The 19,600-nt window shown below is 36.4% G+C and overlaps 1 protein-coding gene across 1 annotated transcript in view; it reads right to left on the bottom strand.

The window, feature by feature from the left end:
• Positions 1 to 19,600, bottom strand: part of LOC139719500 (probable 3',5'-cyclic phosphodiesterase pde-5) — a 130,418-nt gene that overhangs the window by 8,414 nt on the left and 102,404 nt on the right. Inside the window, exons 22-25 of the mRNA XM_071630918.1 lie at positions 15,624 to 15,777; positions 14,136 to 14,288; positions 10,052 to 10,224; positions 1,360 to 1,471 (exon numbers count right to left, since the gene is read on the bottom strand). Of these exons, the coding sequence (XP_071487019.1) occupies positions 1,360 to 1,471; positions 10,052 to 10,224; positions 14,136 to 14,288; positions 15,624 to 15,777 (592 nt within the window). The remainder of the gene's footprint in view (positions 1 to 1,359; positions 1,472 to 10,051; positions 10,225 to 14,135; positions 14,289 to 15,623; positions 15,778 to 19,600) is intronic.

Here is a 19,600-nt window from a genome sequence, read left to right as displayed (position 1 = left end):
TAGTTTGTATAACTTTTTTTTTGAAAACTAATAAAAAAAGTTATTGAGAACTCAATATAGATGTGAATAAATGAATAAACAGAATAAATTTGATTCGGTAAAGGAAATTTAAAGAAGTTGTACATCTCAAGGCAAAGAAGGGGGAAGAATAAGGGTGAAATTTGGGTTTTACGTTAACATGCTGGTTTAGACTCATCGCAGAAATGGGAAGTAGAATGGGGAGATTTCACTTTTTGACGTACAAGATTTATCGACGACAGTAGACTTTAGATACATTTGTAACATACAGGTAAGATTTACCTATAAGTTGAACAGAAAGTCATGCAACAAGAAAATCTGTTGATTTTCCTTTTTGCTCATTTTGTTTCATACTGACCTTTCACAGTAAGAATTCCTTTCTATGAATATCAGAAAAAAATAGTGCCTGGCATTTTGCTGACAGTAAACTGTTGTTTTGCTGAACTGATTTCTAGACCAGCCTCTTTTCCAAAGTCGCTTCTGCATTATCATGGAAAAGATCTACTTATCATGTTGCAACTATGCCAATCATAATAATACTATCACTCTAATATTTCCCCTTTCTTTTGGTATACTTGTTATACTGAATTGTTGTGAGTAAAAATTAAGCTTTAAACTTGCACCAACTGTGTGTAAATTATGATTAAAGCATATTATTGTTTGGTGTTTTAACTCAGCTCCAAAACTTTTCACCCTTTGGTGATTTTGAAATGAATGAAATAATAGCTGGCTTGTCTGCCATTTGATGTCAGTCCTGCTTGTCATTGGACTCAAAACTTTTGACTGTTCATCTATGCCAATTTGGCTATTAAAGGTAAAAACTGAACAGCAATCTTTCTCAAAATTCTGCATCACAAAAGAGAGATAAAACAACAACAACAAGCTTTTCCTTTGGATTACATCATAAGAAAACAGGACAACTATAAGAAACCACAATAATTTATAAAGTTTCTTAAACATCAGTGGGGGAAGGAATGAAAAGGTATTCTACATATAACTAGCAATAATACATATTTGAAAGATGATACATGGCACATTAATTGATTCATGAATATGCATAAGATGGTTATCCATATTCATCTTTCTCACATGAATACCTTGGAACACAGCACATCTCACACTTTAACACATGCAGGCTAGCACATGTACACTCATACACACTCATCCATATTCACACGGGTACACATAGATACACAAACACATACACGGAGAGAAAGGAAGAGAGAGAGAGGAAGAAAGGCAGTGATGCACACATTGCATGTCATGAATATGCATGAATACGAGTAATAGGAGCTCATGCATAAACATCACTTCACCGAGGAGGGATTAAGCTCCGCCTACCTGTTGGTAGAACTCGTCGAAGATGACCTTGACTGTTTGCTGTTGAATGTGCCATGGTTTAGTGTTGGCGGCTAGATCGCAAGCCGTCATTGACAGTGACTTCACGCATTGTCTGAGCAACGCAACAATTACAGTGAATTATGGGGAGGTTTTCCAACGTTTTTGTTTTGTTTTCAAGATTGGAAGATGGTCAGAAAGAGAGAGAGAGGTAGAGAGAGGACCAAAGGGTGGATTGTGCAATAAAGAGCAATGGCAGGCATAAACATTTGACATCAAAAGCAGACAAAACAAAAATTTAATTTATGAGGCAGTTCATGAATGAAATATTTGGAAAAGTACAAGAAATAAAAGGCAATATTCCAAAACAAGCATTAATGTGATATTTCAATTTGTCATAAAGCATAGATTGATATGATGTGAACAGCAATATAAGAAGCCAAAAACAAAAAACAGTCGTCATTGTAGAGGATGTTTGAAAATATAACTCGAGTGTGACGCATCAAAGAGTTGATGCGATTTAATCATGAAAGATGAAGAAACAGTGTACAAAGATGCAAAAGTCAAGCAGAAGCATGAGGTCAAAGGTCATACAGTAATCAGTGGCAAGCGTCGGCACAAACAACACATGGGGAGGGAAAAAAATTGAGCTCTGTGTTAGTCAATGATGTTAGTATGCATACATGACACATTCACTACATACAAGCAATGTTAGTCAGCATTAGTATGGGGTGGAATCGAACACATCTTTAAAAAATATAAATAGATCCCCATCACTTCATTCGGTCATAGCCTTTTGAGTCACACAATTATTTATTCTATTTTATAGAAAGAGAAATGAGAGTATTCCTCAGACAAACCAAAATTCTAAACAACCAAGATACATTTGATGAACCAAATTCCTACTCCAGTTTGAGGAAACAAATAAGTTATCATCTCAAAGCATGTCAAAGAAAGGGTGATGAGGATCTCAATTACCGTGAGTTATAAAACAAATAATGCACGTTTGTAATTCTGGCAGGCTTGGTCATTAAATCAATAATTTATTTGACCCACAACCAAATAATCAATTTCATGCCCCTAGATAATTAAAAAAGACATAACAAAAGCAATTGATATCTCTTGCAGCACAGTACATGATATACATCATAGTTTCTGTGCTCAGAAAATGATTAAAACCATTATTATTATAAAACCAGAAAGATGTGGTTGTCTTTAGCTCATTGTTAGCGTGACTCTATTGTTCAATCTGTGTTGTTGCTTTTTTTATGGCAGACAAAATAAAATTGGGTATTGTTTTTTTCTTTCTGCCTGCCTGGTCCAATTATTGATTTATGATTTTCCATCACAATGTATACATGAATATTGAGAGGAATTGTAAAATGATTTATATAATATATATGAATATGAAAATTGTAAATATTCAGTACAACTTTTGACAGCCTGCTAAAATAAAAATGCATCACCTGTGAATATATGGTATACATAAAGCATCAACAAAATTGTCAATATTCTAATATACATGCTCTAGTTCTTTGTTAATGACATATATAGCCGTACAAAGCTGTAAACAAAATCAATCTCAAGACAACAAATCAAAGCAAAGCAATAAAACTTCAGATCCAATGTGTATCATTATGTATTCATAATCAACTGGTTATACTTTATATGATAGTATGCCTAGTATAGACACAGTGTTATTGTGGTGACATTTTGTATGTTGGTATTGAAACTGAACACATTTGTACTTATTATGTTGCATGAATGAAAGGAATATTGTGTCATTAATCACAGCTATGTCATTTTCATAATGTAAAAAAAAAATGTAAAGAATAATCAACACAGGTTTACAAATTAGTCAAATTACTTCTGTAACAGAAAATAAAACAAACATTAAAGAAGCATTAAAAAGAAAGAGATATAACACAGAGAAATTATTTATACATATATGAGACTGAGAAAAACATTGATTGAATTGAAGAAAGAATGATAAGTAAAGGAAAACAAATTGTGGATCTTTTATTTTTTTATATAAATGGATTGTCTAGTTAGGAGAAAATCATTGATGATGTTCAATGAACAAAACTGCATGGAAGGAAAGGCTTTGAAAACAACAGAGAGAGCTCTCAAAAAATAACAACCATGAGAGAGAAAATAGTATTCTCACAGTGGAAATAGGAAGAATTTAGTGATAAGCAAGAGTGTGCATGGAAACCATGATTATCCTGCCAATTGTGATATTTTGTTATCATGCACAAATTGTCACCCCTATAAAAACAAATCCTCAGAACAATTCAGACGACAAAATTAACAGGATGAAAAGACTTTTCTGAAAGATTTTCATTTACTCAACCCATATACACTCTACAAAAAAACAGCAGTAAATGTATATTAATTTCAGACAAAGCATTACTGATTATAATTACTAGCCATCTTACAAAATTGTTCAAATGTCGCTTTTAATGGGCCTCAAGGTACATGCACATTCCTATCCGTACTTCTAAGCTGCTGGCTAGCAAACAAGTCAATCTAGATGTTGTTTCACTTGTTTATTTTGTTGCAAAATCAGAAAGCAAATATAACCTTTTATTCCAATAGTCCCTCAAGTGATCACCACTCCAACAAAAATTAATTTTGACAAGTTTTTTTTTTTTATTGCATATTATATTGTAGCTGGTCAGGGGTGGGTGAGCATTACAGAAGTCTTTAAAAATATTGTTTTTTTAAAGCATGTTAGTGAAGTAACATAAGCAAAGCTCCTTTAATATACAGTAGCTAAAGCATGATTTCTCAATCCAATGAAATGTCATAGTCTTCTTGTGCTATAAAATGTGACCACCTAGCTCAAAACCCACACAAAGTAGCAAGGCAAAAATGAATTTCTACTTTTTTTCTACATATTTTAAAAGAGTAAGCTCTAAGCTTTAAATTGATATATCACTTGTTACAATTTGACCATCCCAACCCATTTAAAAAGTGACTAAAATAAAAGAGAGTAAGAGGTGCGGTTTCAAAGAAAATGGAGAAAAGAGGATTTGATAAATGAGGGGCACTCCGGCGTGCTCAGTGTACAGAATTTTCAATAAAAATCACAGTGTAAGTAGCAGCACCTGTGAAAATATTCCAAAATGAAATATGGTGAAAAAAGTGGTAATATGTTGATTTGGTGAATTTTGTTCTTAAGCCATCAAATTTTGACAGTAGGTAGAGAAAAGATTACTCTCTCAGGTAAGACTAACTCGATAAATTTGAGTCAAACCCCAAATGACATATTTCGGTCCAATACAGAGAAGCCTAATTTGCAACCTTTTGTGGGTCTGAGCTGGGCGGTCACAAATGGCAATGAACAGAGACTCTGTGTAAAATGAAGAAGCGAAGCGTCGGGTAAGAATGAAACATCATCACAACACAGACCGAAGACAGATGGGAACAAATGAGAATAGACATGAAGGCTGACATCCTTGCACAAGGCAAAGCTTTAGTTGAGGTTAGTTTGAGCTTTCTTGGCTTTCATTGCTTTCCAACAACCATTTCCGATCAAAGAAGCAAAATACTTCTGAATCTGACGTCAACGCAATGCGTGAGTCTTTAACGTTTAAATGCTGATTCGTGACACAATTTCCTTTCATTCATGCAGAGCGCGTAGTAACTGTACGAATGATAAGCAGGGTTTTTCTGTTTAATGCTGCTGTATTTTTATATCCCATTATATGATGTACATGATATTACACACAAACACACACATACACACACATACTGAGGTTGTAATCTCTTCTTTCAGAATCATATTAGCCATTTGTAGAAGCTTAACAGGCTTACTTTGTTCAACATTGCTCTTCACCTTGTAATACACGTGTACCTACCTTTTCTTGTTCGAAAATGGCACACATTAGAGCTAACTTTACTTGAGAATGTTTGTTCAAAATGGCTCAGGTAAAAAAAGAGTAAATGGCTTGTGTTCTACAGAAAGTTGTGATTGGCAAGACTTCAACAACCTTGTGCTCAAAAGGAGACTTTTGAGCATTACAGGGCAAACCTTTGTCTTACACAATAGGTCCCATTACCATTATCATTACTCCTTTTGTGTGTGTGTTTTTTGTTTTTGTTTTTGCTGATAGAACAAAGTGCACAAATAAAACAAAATCTAAACAGCATAAGTCATATCCATTTGCCCAAACTTTAATTTTCCTGAGGTTAGGGATTCAAACAAAGTATTTAAGAAAGAATAGGTCTGATATAAATTGTGAAATGATAACTAAAGTTCCATGAAAATATCAACATGCCACCATAAGAATGTAAACCTTGGAATGGCTGAAGAACATACAGCATAGATTCATGAATAGCTCCTTTTTTTTTTTAGTTTCAAACAAACAACAGAAATATATTTCCAGATAAAAATATGAACAATAATTGCTTCTTTTTTTTTTCTCTTCTTTTATTTTGTAAGATTAAATAAAACCATTCACTGAAAAGTATAAAAATGCATACCGGCTAAAGTGGATAATTATCAATCAAACATGAATACATTTGTAGTCAATAAAATATGTGTTGTTGAAGTCCCGCTGAATCTGAAAAGATTTGTTCAGAAAGTGGGTCTAAATAGTTGGCAACTTTGTGGCAAAGTGAAAAAAAAAATCATGTGAATGGTATATAGAATGTGAATGGTAAAGAATGGGGAATTAAAGAGGAGTGTTTTTGACTAGTGTGTGAGAACAACAGATCGATACATTACGAAAATTTTAATACAAACTGTAAAGGCATGGGTGTATAAAGTACTTTTTAGGGAGTGGCAAATATTGTAAAGCACAAGTGTGATGTACAAAAGAACTAAAACTAATTATCTTCTATAATGAACTTTTTCGATTGTTTTATATCAATATCTTTTTGAAAACATCCTTTAAACTTTTATCAAAGTTTACCTGGGTAATTTGTAAGTGTGAAATATATATGCTTTTAGATACAATATATGGTTAAACTGGCTTCATAGTTATTTTCTTTTGGTGTAACTTAAATGATGGTGTTTTTGCTCTGCTAAAAATGGTTTGCGCCTCATCTCCACATTCAGTGCTCATGTAGATCATCTTTATTTATCTAATTTTGGTGGTTGAATAATTGTAGTATTAAAACTGTTTGAATGTAGCTTTAGTGGCTCACATTTGCGCTTTGTTTTCTGTTTGTTTAAAAAAGTATAGCTTAAAATTTAGAAAGTAAAAATCCTTTGTAGTGACCAGGAAACAGTACAACATATGACATCATGATATATGAAATATATGGATATTGTTTTGGAAGTTTCCGAACTAAATAAAAATAGCATAAAATTGCTAAGTAAAAAGAAAGAAAAAAATATATAGATATCACCAACATCCTGCGTGCTGAAAAATGAACAGAGGCATGAGAGCGCAAGGGTGACTTTAATAAATGAAGTGAGTGTGATGGATGGTGAAATGCATGGACAAAATAACAGACAGACAGAATGTAGATGGTTGACATGCAGCTGAAGAACTTTGTCGATGTGGGGGAGGCATACTTTGAAGGGTGCTTGTGACATTGAATCATTGAATACCTTCTTTACAGGGATTTTGGAACACTGTATAGACTTAGATCTGAGAACCACCAGGTTTCCATAGAGAGAGCAAAAAATTATATATTGACAAATTTTCATAAATTTGGGTCATCAAATGAAGAACTTTTGAAAATAGATGGATATCGAGGAAATGACAAGCCCTTATCATTTTATTTTTCCATTCAGAGACCCAAGCCGTGCTTGATGTAGTTTCACAGTGTATGTCCCAACCTCTGAAAAACATTAATAGTTAACAGAACATTAACAGATGATTAAGCACCTAATGAAGCAGAGACTGGTGGTAGTCCCACACACTGAAATTTTAGTTTTATGTTTTCCGATAGAAGAGAAAATAGCAGAATTCCGGCATAACAGATTGTGATGACTTGCAGGCCACAAAAATGGAAAAAAAAATTGGCCACTATTCAATCAAGATAACAAAAGATAACAATAGAAGGAATATATCCCTCAAATCTTAGTTTCTACATCGTATTTCATCCTTCTTTCGCTTGGAGGGGAGTAGGAGGTGGGGGGGGGATGGGAAAAGACAGATCAGCACAGTGAGGGTGGCCATATACGTGTATAGATACACAGGTGGAAGAGCAGAGAGTGCAGGGTGCATGTGTGCTTTATAGAAGAGATGATATGAGCACCAAGGCCAAGGAGGCAAGTCCTTCAGAGACCCCTGGAGTTCCTGTTACCATGGAAACGCAACATCATCGCCACTCCTCCCAAAAGGGATCCGGAGGTAGCCATCATCCATTCGCACGATTAGCAAACACAACTGCAGTCACTGTGCTCAATAACTCAAATCAAACATCTTCCTCTGCCATTGATGCAGCCATACTCCTTAGTCTGACGAAAGTTCTCGTATTTAATTTGGACTTAAAAGGTTATGTATGAATTATATTTTGCCCTATTGAACCACATAATTATTATCGCTCCGTCCTCTGATATCTTTATATTCAAACTGCCAAAATAGTTTTGTTAAAAAAACCACTTTCTTTCCCTGCCCCCTCTCTCTCTCCATCAATCTCTCTTTCTTTTGACATGTATCTCTCTCAGACAATATGATCTTTACAAACCATGCTGGCTGTGCGATGAATGGGACAACTAGAAATGTCGCTATGGCGACTGGTATGCCTCCGCCATAATGCATGATTCTCCTAATGGGTCTATAGTACATGTGGACAATGTGTGATTACATTTTAACAAAATTGGCAAAATATCAAAATGACATGTTTGTCACAAATGTATTGAATGTTTACCTTCCTTGACCTACACGTGTATGTTTAATTGGATGAATTGGAGGAGAGCATGTATTTGGGGATTTAAGAACTTTAACTTGACTTTGACCCTTTCATAAGTTTATGCACCGAGTAATTTTCAAGGTATGGAGAAAAAGTGCAATTTCTGTATTGAACAGTAAATTGTAATCATTTTCATCTGGCCTTTGATTTATAAGAGAATCACTGTCAGGCAGAACATACATAAATATGTACTAAGTTTCAAGATAACTTGAGCCACTTCCGAGATATGGAGAAAGAAGTAAGTTCAGCACTTTCACTTTGACCTTTTGACCTTTGACCTTCTTGGCAAAAAAAAAAAAAAAATCCCAGATAATTTCTATTGGGTTATACATGCATACATCAAGTTAAACAAAATAATCCTGCTGGCATTGCATAAATATAAGGAAAATAGTAAAATTTTGAAGTATTGCCTTGACCTTTGACCCCTGGCCTTTGACCCAAGGAACCCTGAATTCCCTAGATAACCACTGCCAGTCAGTACATGCATATATACTATGTTTCATGAAGATACCTTGAACAATTTCCAAGATACAGAGAAAAAAGTAAAATTTTAACACTTTACTTGACCTTTTGACCTTTGACCTTTTGACCTCATGACCCCAAACTTTCACCAGAGAATCTTAATTGGGTAATACATGTATACACTAAGTTTCAAGAAAATATCTTTAGGCATTGCATAGATATGGGGGAAATAGTGAAATTTTAATCATTTGACCTTGACCTTTTGACCTTTGACCTTGAGCATGTGCACCCAAAAGTTGATAGGCACAACTTCATCCCCTAATACACATACATGCCAAGTTTCATTAGGATACCTCAAAAGGTTTTGGTAGTTACCCTGTCCACAAAATTCATTACGGACGGACGGAAGGACGGACGGACGGACGGAAGGACGGACGGACGGACGGAAGGACGGACGGACGGACGGACGGACAACCCGAAAACATAATGCCTCCGGCACCACTTCGTGGCGGAGGCATAAAAAACAGGAAGTAAACCACTAGAGTAACAACAATGAAGAGATTATCAGATTAAACTGAAATTAAGCATGCCTCACTAACACATTCTGTCCATAATTAATGCCAACTTTCAAAGCAGTAGCGCTATCCTTTCAAAAGTTATTAGAGTTGAAAGTGAAGAGTGTGGACAAAGTTTTTCAGAAAGGAAAAAGGGATTCTAAAGACACACCTAATCACACTATTCTACCAAAAATGTTCGAGACAAATTGCTAAAAAACACACTTTCCTGCCCGTTTTGTGTTACATATGGTTTTTAATCATTTTAGAGTGCCTGCTTAATATGGTATCCTGGTCTTTGTAATTATTTCATCGTTTATTCTTAAATATATCATACAGCTCCATCTCCATACCCCTCCCCTATGTGTTTATAATCACTTTCATTATTTTTGACCTGTTCCTCCATCATCTCCTCCTCTTTCACCTCTTTTACCTCTTTCTCCTCTTTCTAATCATCATCATCATCATCATCATCATCATCATCATCACTATCATTGTTTTTCTTTTTGTCCTCTTGTACCTACTACATCATCATCATTATCAATTTCATCCTTCACCTCTTCCTCCTCCTTTTCTCCATCATCACCACCACCATCATCATCATCATCATCCCCACCACCACCATCATCATCACCATCATTATCATCATCATCATCACCACCAATTTCATCTTTCCATCACGATTCCCATCTTCCTCCTCCTCGTGCATCATCATAATCATCATCATCATCATCACCACCACCATCACCACCACCACTACCACCAACCCAGCACATCTGGGTGCCACCTGCACACTCTCGCCTCACCTGTGGTCCGGGTTGTCCCAGGAGAACTTCTTCTCCTCTACAATCTTCTTCAGCTTGGCCTTGTTGGGGAAGAAGAGGGCAAGGTCGGTTGCTAGGATGGCATTTCGGATGTCGCCGAGGACCTGTTTGTACTCATCTGATGACAGGTGCTTGAAGATGTTGTGTCCATCATTCTGAGGAATAGAGATACATGCGGATGACTGATTTACCCCTTTAACCCTTGCTGTGCTCATTAAGTTTTCAATCAATTTATGCTGTGGTGCTATCCTCCAATTGCATGTTTACATGTGGACTTGGGATAAATTATAGCTGTAGTCGACATGGGTGCGCAAATTTCTAGCTGCTGAAGAACTGTATTATCCATTAATTTGGAAGGCAAAATGTGCATTTTAGTTAAAAGTTGGGCAGTGGTACTTACACAGCAGGCTAATTAGAATTTCATAAAAATTATGTATTTTCTTGAATTTAGTTTGATTTATTGCATTTTCACCACCAACGAAAAATACTTTCTCTTTTACAGGCATATTAACCCTAACCAGGCCGGGCTTTTTTGGGTGTTCTGTGGCCGGGGAGGGGTTGATTCAACCCCCCCCCCCCCCCCCCGAGATCTCGGCCGTCGATTGCGCAATCACCATGAAATTTGGCACCTGCATTACCTGCGGCGTAATCTACCACGCGATACAAAAAGAAATGGAAATTTTTGTCATAATAATTAATTATGCTAATATATGCATAAAATCATATCTTTTGCTCTAAATCAGAAATTAAAGCTCCTAGAATCCTAATTTTTGGTGGAAACATTCTGTGTAGCATTCCTAACAATGTACTTGAAAAAAAAATGTGGTATCAAAATCAATTTCTTATGTATTCTATTGTTTTATGAATTTCTTATGTATTTGTTTTTTTTTTCGACCTTTTGTTTTATCATTTTTTTTCGGAAAATTTATGACAGAACCTATATCAAGCATAATCATGCTAAAATTAATTAGTTTCAGCCTATAAAAGTAAAAATAATCATATCTTTATGAATAAGAAGAGAAAACTCCATTTGCATAGACTTTATGCACAAAATCACGTTTTTGAGCCATTTTCGGTCTGACAGGCATGTATAAAACGTTATGCAGCATTGTAACGGTATGCACGATTTTCGCAAAAATGGTGTCAAAAGATGCGTGAGACTTGAAAGTAAAAAGTCAGCGAACGACGTGGTCAAAAAATTTCGTGCGGCGGAGTAGTCGCGAAAAACGTTGAGGGGGAGGTTGATTCAATCCCCCCCGGCCTTTTTAGGGTTAAACAAAAAGATATGCAAAAGATGAAAAGAAACATTTTGATGAAAAAAAAATACTGTAAAACAAGGAATTTTCGCGTGCATTTTAATTTTGCGAATTTCGCAAATGCCAAAATTTCGCAAAAATTGAAATGTGCGCGAAAGTTCTTGCCTACACAATAAGCATGGGATGCCACTGGCAATTCGCACAAATTTTATGCTGCAAGAAAGCCTGTCAGCTCCATTTCGCGAAATTTTCATGCCGCCTATATATCGTGTTTTACAGTATACAAAATATGGTAAAGACACACTTAATTGCAGTTCTTTAAAGGGGATTGTGCAAGACTTAATTACATTCACATAAAGGCAGAGCTACCAAGTCTCACGCATTCTGAGACACAGGCATTTAGGGTCCGTCTCACGATCTCATGCATGGCACCCATTTTTCTCACGCATTGGGACATATAGCTCAAAGAATTAAAGCGATAGATGCATTTGAAGGTATATTTCCCTTTTGTCTTTCAAAATAACTAAAAAATGGTCACTTAAGTATGCACCAGATCGCACCATTAAGAGCTAAAAATTGAAAAAGCTCCCTGCCATAGGAGGGAGGACAGCCCCCTCCCACACCCTCTCCCCTCTTGGTCGCTTCGCTCCCTCGCTCACAAGCATGCACATGCGCCGAGACGCCGAGTCATGAAAATCTCACTCATAGGAATTTTTTGAACTTGGCATCTCTGTAAAGGCCATCAAAAGAGAAAGCTCACCAGTGAATTAATGGAAGAGTCATGGTATTGGGTAGGATGTAAAGGGGTCAAAAACATGTAAAATGACGCCCCAACCTTAACCCGTTGAGGACAGGCTGATATGTTAAACACGCATTTCCCATAGACACCTGCCCAAGTGTACTCGGGACTCCTCCTCAACAGGTTAAGTGTAATGATCATATGTCATAGGAAATCACTAGCCACTTAATCACCAGTAAATCTTAATCTTAATCCATTCCCTATGAGATTTTGAAATCACCGTAGACTCGAGTAACAGGGCAAGACAGACTTCCATAAGGAAAGGGTTGACATTACAGTGGGGGAAAAAAAGTATTATGCATCTGACAATGAGTTCTTTCATGCATGATATGTATTTACCATGGTACAATAGCCATGACGATGGTTGTACGATGATTAATTGCAAACACGTAGGTTGGTGCAAACAATACACTCTGGCTGCGTGTGAGTACACATTACTGATTACATGGCTACACAGAAAAAGTGCAAATGCAAAGTATATTCATGATGTGTAGATTCAATCACTGTCAAGATCGAATTGCTACATGTTCAAGTTTAAAGGGACTGTACAGTACTGGTTCAGGTGGGGATTCATGTTTTTAACATTCCTAAGTGAGATAATGAGAAACCTCTTATGAAATATGAAAGAGCATGTAATTTTAAGAAGGATTCAACGTTCATTTGATAAAAATTGGTTTTCAAATGGCTGAGACATCCAAAAAGTGATAATAATAAAAGGCGACAGTCCATGTCTTTTATTAGGATCTCTTTGTATCACCTTTTTTTGGATATCTCAGCCATTTCAAAACTGATTTTCATCAAATAAACTTTTGATACCCCTTAGAATTGCATGCTCTTTGACATCTCATAGAGTGGTTTCTGAATATCTTGCAAAATGGTAAAAGCTAAATCCTCACCCCAACCAGAACTGTACACACCCTTTAAAAGAGAATGAAACAAGTATATATGTGGAATGAGTGAATGCAAGCATGTTAGTAGAATACATCAGAGAAGTTTGAAGAAAATATGCAGATAATCCTTTACAAAAACTGAAGAGAACTGAAGAGAATTGTCCAATTATTCTCACACTACATGTACACAAATATGTACTAATATTTCTGCATTTACTCAATCCACATTAGGTTTCAATTAAATTAAATTCAATTTACTTGGGATTCATTCTCCTTTGAAAAGAGCATGTGTTCATGTTGCCTCTGTATCATCGTGCTTTTCATAAGTGACATGCTAAATTGAAAGGGTTTATGACAGAAAATATAGCACTTGTTATCACATGCCAGTAGTAGTATCTATGCGATTGCATCCAAAAGGTCAAGACTTAATTGAGATGTGTTCACACATGCATATCTTGCAACTGTGGGCATTATGTGGCCACAGCGAAAGTATTGAAGGAGATAAATTAACATGCTGATTCAAAGTAATATATATGCAAGATTCTAAGAATCATTGTTGGGACAGACTCTGTATCTATTAACAATGCTGACACTGGTCATTACCAGGTGGCTGGAATAAACTTCTTTCACATCAGAAAAGAGCTAGTGTTCACACTGTTTGCAGAGTAACTTGATTGTGATAGCCACTTTGCATTGAGATCTGTCAGGATTCTTGGATTGTTCATACTATTAAGACGGTGGTGATCAAAATTTAGGGGTCGGGATGAAAAGATCGAACAGAAAGAGAAGAAGGCGTGTTCACACCTTTCAGGAAGACTGTAGGCAATGCTGTAAGCACAATTAATTCTACACAAAAATGCATAAAGTTATTATGGAGTGGAAAGGTATTGTTCATATCAAACATAAGATTTGAGGTTGCATTGGAGAGGATTACAAGCTAGAGGCAGCTGCGTTCAGACCTGGAGGCATAGTGATGGCAAATCATTTTCACACAACAATAGATACACAATGAACTCTTGAATGAATCCCATAAGGATGGAACAATCATCTCCCAGCATTTCCACTGATTCCCACTGATCGGTTACTAGCCTTCCCCTTTAAGCTAGAGGGTGCGTTCAGACCTGGAGGATAGTGATGGTCATGTTGAAGTGGTGGTGTTCGGTGGAAGTGGAGTAGACAGCGGCCAGGGGGGAGGCCGTGTTCACCATGAAGGCGTTGTTCTTCCCCCTGTGGTCTAGATCATGACAGAGACAGGCCACAAACAGGGAAAGGGCCTGAGAGGGGAAACATTCATTTCACTTTTGACTCATTGATGTCATACAGGACCTATTTACCACAAGAAAAGGTGTAGGCCTAACCATAGGATAAGAGACCACGATGGAAATAATACACTCATTCTCAAAACAAAACCCTGGTCCCCACAGTAAGTTCATCTCGATCTGAAAGTTGATAGCATAAAATCACTTTTAATGATTGAATGACACTTAATATCATTTGCATTTTTAAATCTTTTCACTGTAATAATCATGACAACTCATTGCAATACCCTTCAAGGATTAAGAGACATATAAAAGTCACATTGGATTTATAGATGATCATGCAAAAAAGAGTTGTTGTTTTTTATAGAGATAATATGTGACCCGCTCCAACAAAAGGATCCGAAAGTCGGCGGAGGATAATTTTCTGAAAATGGCATGACATTTTTCCCTTACTCTTCTACCATAATTTCATATATAGCTCAACTCATAAAAGTACTCTGTTGCAGAGATATCGATGATTTTATTAGCGCATGTCAAGTGGTTGAGGAAATCAGAGTTTCGAGAAAAATGCCTTCAAAGTTTTTCTTCCGACGCTATCATGATCAAGGGGAGGCGAGACGGTTTTCACCACTTGACAATAGAAGGCATGCTCCTAACAACCTCCGGGATGTTCATTCAAGCTTAGCGCCAGCAGTTTACGCACAACCAATCAGTAATTAGGATATCACGCACTGACCAATAAGATCACTCCCTCGTTGCTAGGGGTGGAGTCTAGCTGCAGCACTAAATCCAAATCTTCGGACACGTTTGTGATACGTTGAAAGTCGGAAAATCACAGCCCAGAAAAAAAGCTGATTTCTTGCCTTTCCTTTGATCATTTAGCTTCAAAATTTCGGCAGATGATAGACAAAACATTAGACTACAAAATTATCCCCAAAACAGAAATCTGATTGTTTTGACCAATTTTGTTGATGTGATTTCAAACTCGATTTTCTCGGCTCAGCCATCAGCGACTTTAGGATCCTTTTGTTGTAGCGGGTCACATATTTTTGCATTCAAATTTCGTAGTGGTAAGGCAGTAATTACAAGAAGAAATAATTCCAGACTCCTTTCAGACTAATAAAATGCATTTTGTCCTTTGCTGCTCAGAATTCTGACAGATCATAACCATCAAGTAGTACCTGGTATTAAATACGTTCCTCAATCACAATTAGGAGACCTTGAATTCAGTATGAAAATTGTGAGATGACCCTAATTGCTTTTTTGTATGATTTGACCACTCCAATGATATGGACAACCATTCCCCAAGAGAACAATCCTTTCAGACGAGGTGTTCTTGTTTCCACTGACCTCGAGTGGGGTGAAGAACTGTTCCTTGCCGGTCTTGATGACCGTGTAGATGCTGTGAGCGACGGAGAAGGCGTGGGTCCAGTTGTGATATGGTACCCGGCGATAGTTCTTCCTAACCGTCAGGATGAACCGGCAGAGCTCGTCGTAGTCGAACCTTGTCCAGAACGATTAAATGGAAGCCACGTCAAAATGGGGGAAAAGATGATTATGCACCTAAGAATACACGATGGAAGGCAGTTACACTGTACTTTTGGTACACCCACTTTATGAGATGGGTTAGCAGGGAAAATATGGTAATCACAAGCACATTGCAGCATCTAAACTGAGACAATACTTGCAATATATTGTCAATCACATGTACACGTACAAGCTGCATTGCCCTACATGTATCTTAACTTCATAATGGGAAAATACTCGTAGTCAATTTACGCTATATGCTCTGCATGATTCAGATAAATTCTCAAGAGACTACAATAAAAGAGATTATCCTTTCACATAATAGTTCAATAATAGTTCAATGATACTTCAATGATAGTTCAAGTAGGAGAACACTGTACAACTGCATCTTACCTGCAGAGAAATTGTGTCCTGCATTTTTCTCTCTTTTTTTTTTTGGGGGGGGGGGGGAGGAGGAGGTTTGTAAATCAGGGTGTTGTTGGAATTCTTTGGGGTGGAGGAGCAGTAAGAGACAGGTGGGTATTGCTATACTGTAATTTTATCAAATAATTATAGCAATGCAGGGAGGGGAGCATATGACATGATAATCAATGGCTCTATCTCTTGAAATAATCACTGCAGAAATTATGTTCATCCAAAAGGGGACTCAAAGGAATACCACTTGCCAAAATAATGCTATAAAAGATGAAATTGCATGAAATACCTGTATCTACTCTTAAGCTATCTTATGGTACATACATTTATCTTTCATGCTAAAGCAGTTAGGAATAAGCAAAATAGCCAATATATCCCAGGAAAATGAAAATGTCATAGGGAGAACTGAAAAATCTTTCTGCTTATCACTTACATATATGTATTATCTTAAACATATTTTACAATCAGTAATATATAATGTTTATCAAATTATTCTAAAAATGAAATTCACTGCATACTATACATCTGCTTCCTCTTTCAGGCTTTCAATATTTCTGAGTAAGCTTCAGATTCTCAAAATGTTGCTCTAGTTTATTTTTTTCAAAAAAAAAATCGAATCAAGACATTAATTGGGCTTGACATTTCTATCAAGCTGAAGAAATTGTACGAAAATTTTCAGCGCAATCATTATCACTCCAACTTCAACCGTAGAAAAGATGAACAAGCAGAAATCATAAAGCTAGTGAACACACAAAAATAAAAGTTAAAGCAGCTGCTAGAATAAAGGCAACACACGCAAGGAAGTACTTCACATCAGTAGTAGATGTTTAGTAGAAAATAAATCAAGAGAACAAGAGAAGATAAAATGGCAGAAAAGATTACAGAGTAAGTTCATCTATGGGAAAGGCAAGGTAGAAGGAGAAATCAGATGCTAAAATGCAGAAAATCAACCAGGGTTCAAAATAAATAACGCCGTCAAGAATTCCGCTGAAAGAAAGAAAGGAAAGCAAAAATCCAAATGTGGATGAAAGATTACAACAGCTCTATTCAACTGGGGGCACTATAAATACAATATATAATTTTGTCTGGCTTGCAGGATCGAGAATTACAAAAAGGTAAACTATGCTGTTTATGATATCAAATTTATGAAACAAACGCAAGACTGTTTCCACATTATAGTCCAAAGGTGAAACTCACTCTCCTTAATTCTCATGATATCAAATCCTGGATTTCCCAAACCAATGGGGGGGGGGGGGGGGGGGGGGAAGAGGCTGAAACATGAGCAAGGTTGCAGCATGTTTTGGAACTATTTGCTCCTCTTTATTCATAATTATACTATCTTTATGGAAATCGGCATGCAATAGAGTCCCCCCGTGTTCAAAAGTTGTTGTAATCCATAACAGTTCACCAGAAAGAGTCAAAGGTTCTCGGAGTGTGCCAAAAAAAAAAAATGATAGAGTGCAATTAACCCATTCTGTACGGGAACCTGATGGCCTGTGTATTAAGTCTATGGGCAATTCAGAACTCAGCATAGAATGGCTTAATCTGTTCAGGAGGCAGGTGAAAGTGCACAAGGTGCTAATTCATGCGGGGGCACAGTCCAAAGAGGGGTAACCTGGACCACTGCCAAATGAAAATTCCAGCCTTAAAAGGCCAAATACACTGCACAATGTAACATTCCTAGGGAATTGCAATATCCAGCTGATAAGAATAAAAATTAAAAGCAAGATAATTCCCTCTCTTCATTTATTAACATTATTTTTTGGAGGGGGTGTTCATCAGAATCGTGTAAAACTTGTCGATCATGATGAAAAACAGATGTTTTTGATATGAGTAAAAGCCTACAATTGAAAGAGATCATCGGTATTTCTTGTTGCTAATTTCACAAGATGCCTCACATTGCAAAAATGATAATAGAAAGCATGATGGTCCTGATTATATAATCAAGGCATTGTAGGAATGTGTGTCAACTTGTGCAGTGTATTATCGATCTCCAGTCCAAGGCACGGATAAATAATTTAAAAAAAAAAGTGATCAAACTCTCACTGTTTCTCTAATAACAACTATGCCCAATGTGTATAACCTTCTCTTCTAGTCATTTACTTTTTTATTCTTGCAGGGGTAGGGGAAATATTTTGCATGTGACTAAAATAAGGCAGGTGGTTGTTAGTTAAACAGCAAACTGATTTCTCGGTTAAGTCATCTACTAGCACTCTCACAGCAAACTAACGCAAATGTATTAGTCACCAAAGGGTATTAAATGAAAGCAGCAATAATCATACCAGAGACATGTGAGTATGAAGGACTTGAATTTACTGTATACGCCGAATATTTCGCGAGGTTTTTATTTTCATGAATTTCGCGAGTCGGGTGCTTTTCGCAAAATGAAAGACACACAAAAATATTGACTCTGATCCTGATATGAATGTGACGTGCGCGTATACATTTCTCCATTCAGTAGTGTGCAGCACGATCGAAAATTGAACCTCTCTCGCAATCGTCGAGAAGTCCCGATTCGCGAAAATTTAGACTCGCTAAATATACGTATGGCGATACAGTAAGTAAGCTGTTAAAAATTAAAGCCAAGCAATAACCAGGCAGTATTCTACATGAACAAAAGTGAAGAATCTCATCTTCTTGTCATCAGACAAGAAGAAAACCAAACAAAAACACTACCCTCTCTTTCATGGAATTTAATGAAAATGACAAAATCTATTAATTTGTTTGTTTGTTGTCTTTGCAATTTTGACCAAAATGATACAAACAATGTTTGCTTGTTTTTTGACACCTTTTGAAGACTTTGTGCCACTAAAATGGAATCCCTTGGCTGTAGCAATGCCACAATTTGCTCACTTAATGCTGTGTACTGTACCATTAAGTGATAGAACCTGCCCTGTAAATCATGTTGGATATCTTTTTTCAAGAGTTTGAAGAGTAAAATGGATAATATTGCTTTCAGGATCCCACATATGAATACAACATGTGGTTGCTCAATGAGAGTTGATAGAAAAAGCAGCACAAAAAAAAATACAGAATACATAAAATTCATGAGGGAATTTAGTGAGAAAAGGCTATTTGGTAGCATCTTCATTTTTCCCCCTTTTTTTTCTAATAATCAGTATTTGGATTTCTCATTCTCGCTATATTGCACTTAATTCTCATTCTTGGTGTCATTTACGTGTTGTGCAGTCCGTTTCAAGGCATACAATGCATTGCAGTCTAGTTCTATTCTTATGAAACATAAAATTTGCTTTCTCCAGGCTATAAACACATATCAAAAAATATTGAAATAATAATATAAACCATGAATAGAATATATATCAAAGTTATACATGTCTCTGATTTGATAGAGTTAGGCAGTGCAAAATGAGGGTCAAAACCAACAC

This window comes from Diadema antillarum, unplaced genomic scaffold, assembly GCF_040938485.1.
Source record: "Diadema antillarum isolate AM-2024a unplaced genomic scaffold, OU_Dant_1.0 scf00000111, whole genome shotgun sequence".
Taxonomy (NCBI): Eukaryota; Metazoa; Echinodermata; class Echinoidea; order Diadematoida; family Diadematidae; genus Diadema; species Diadema antillarum.
Note: the sequence above shows the minus strand (reverse complement) of the source record. Positions and strands in the feature narration are given on the sequence as shown.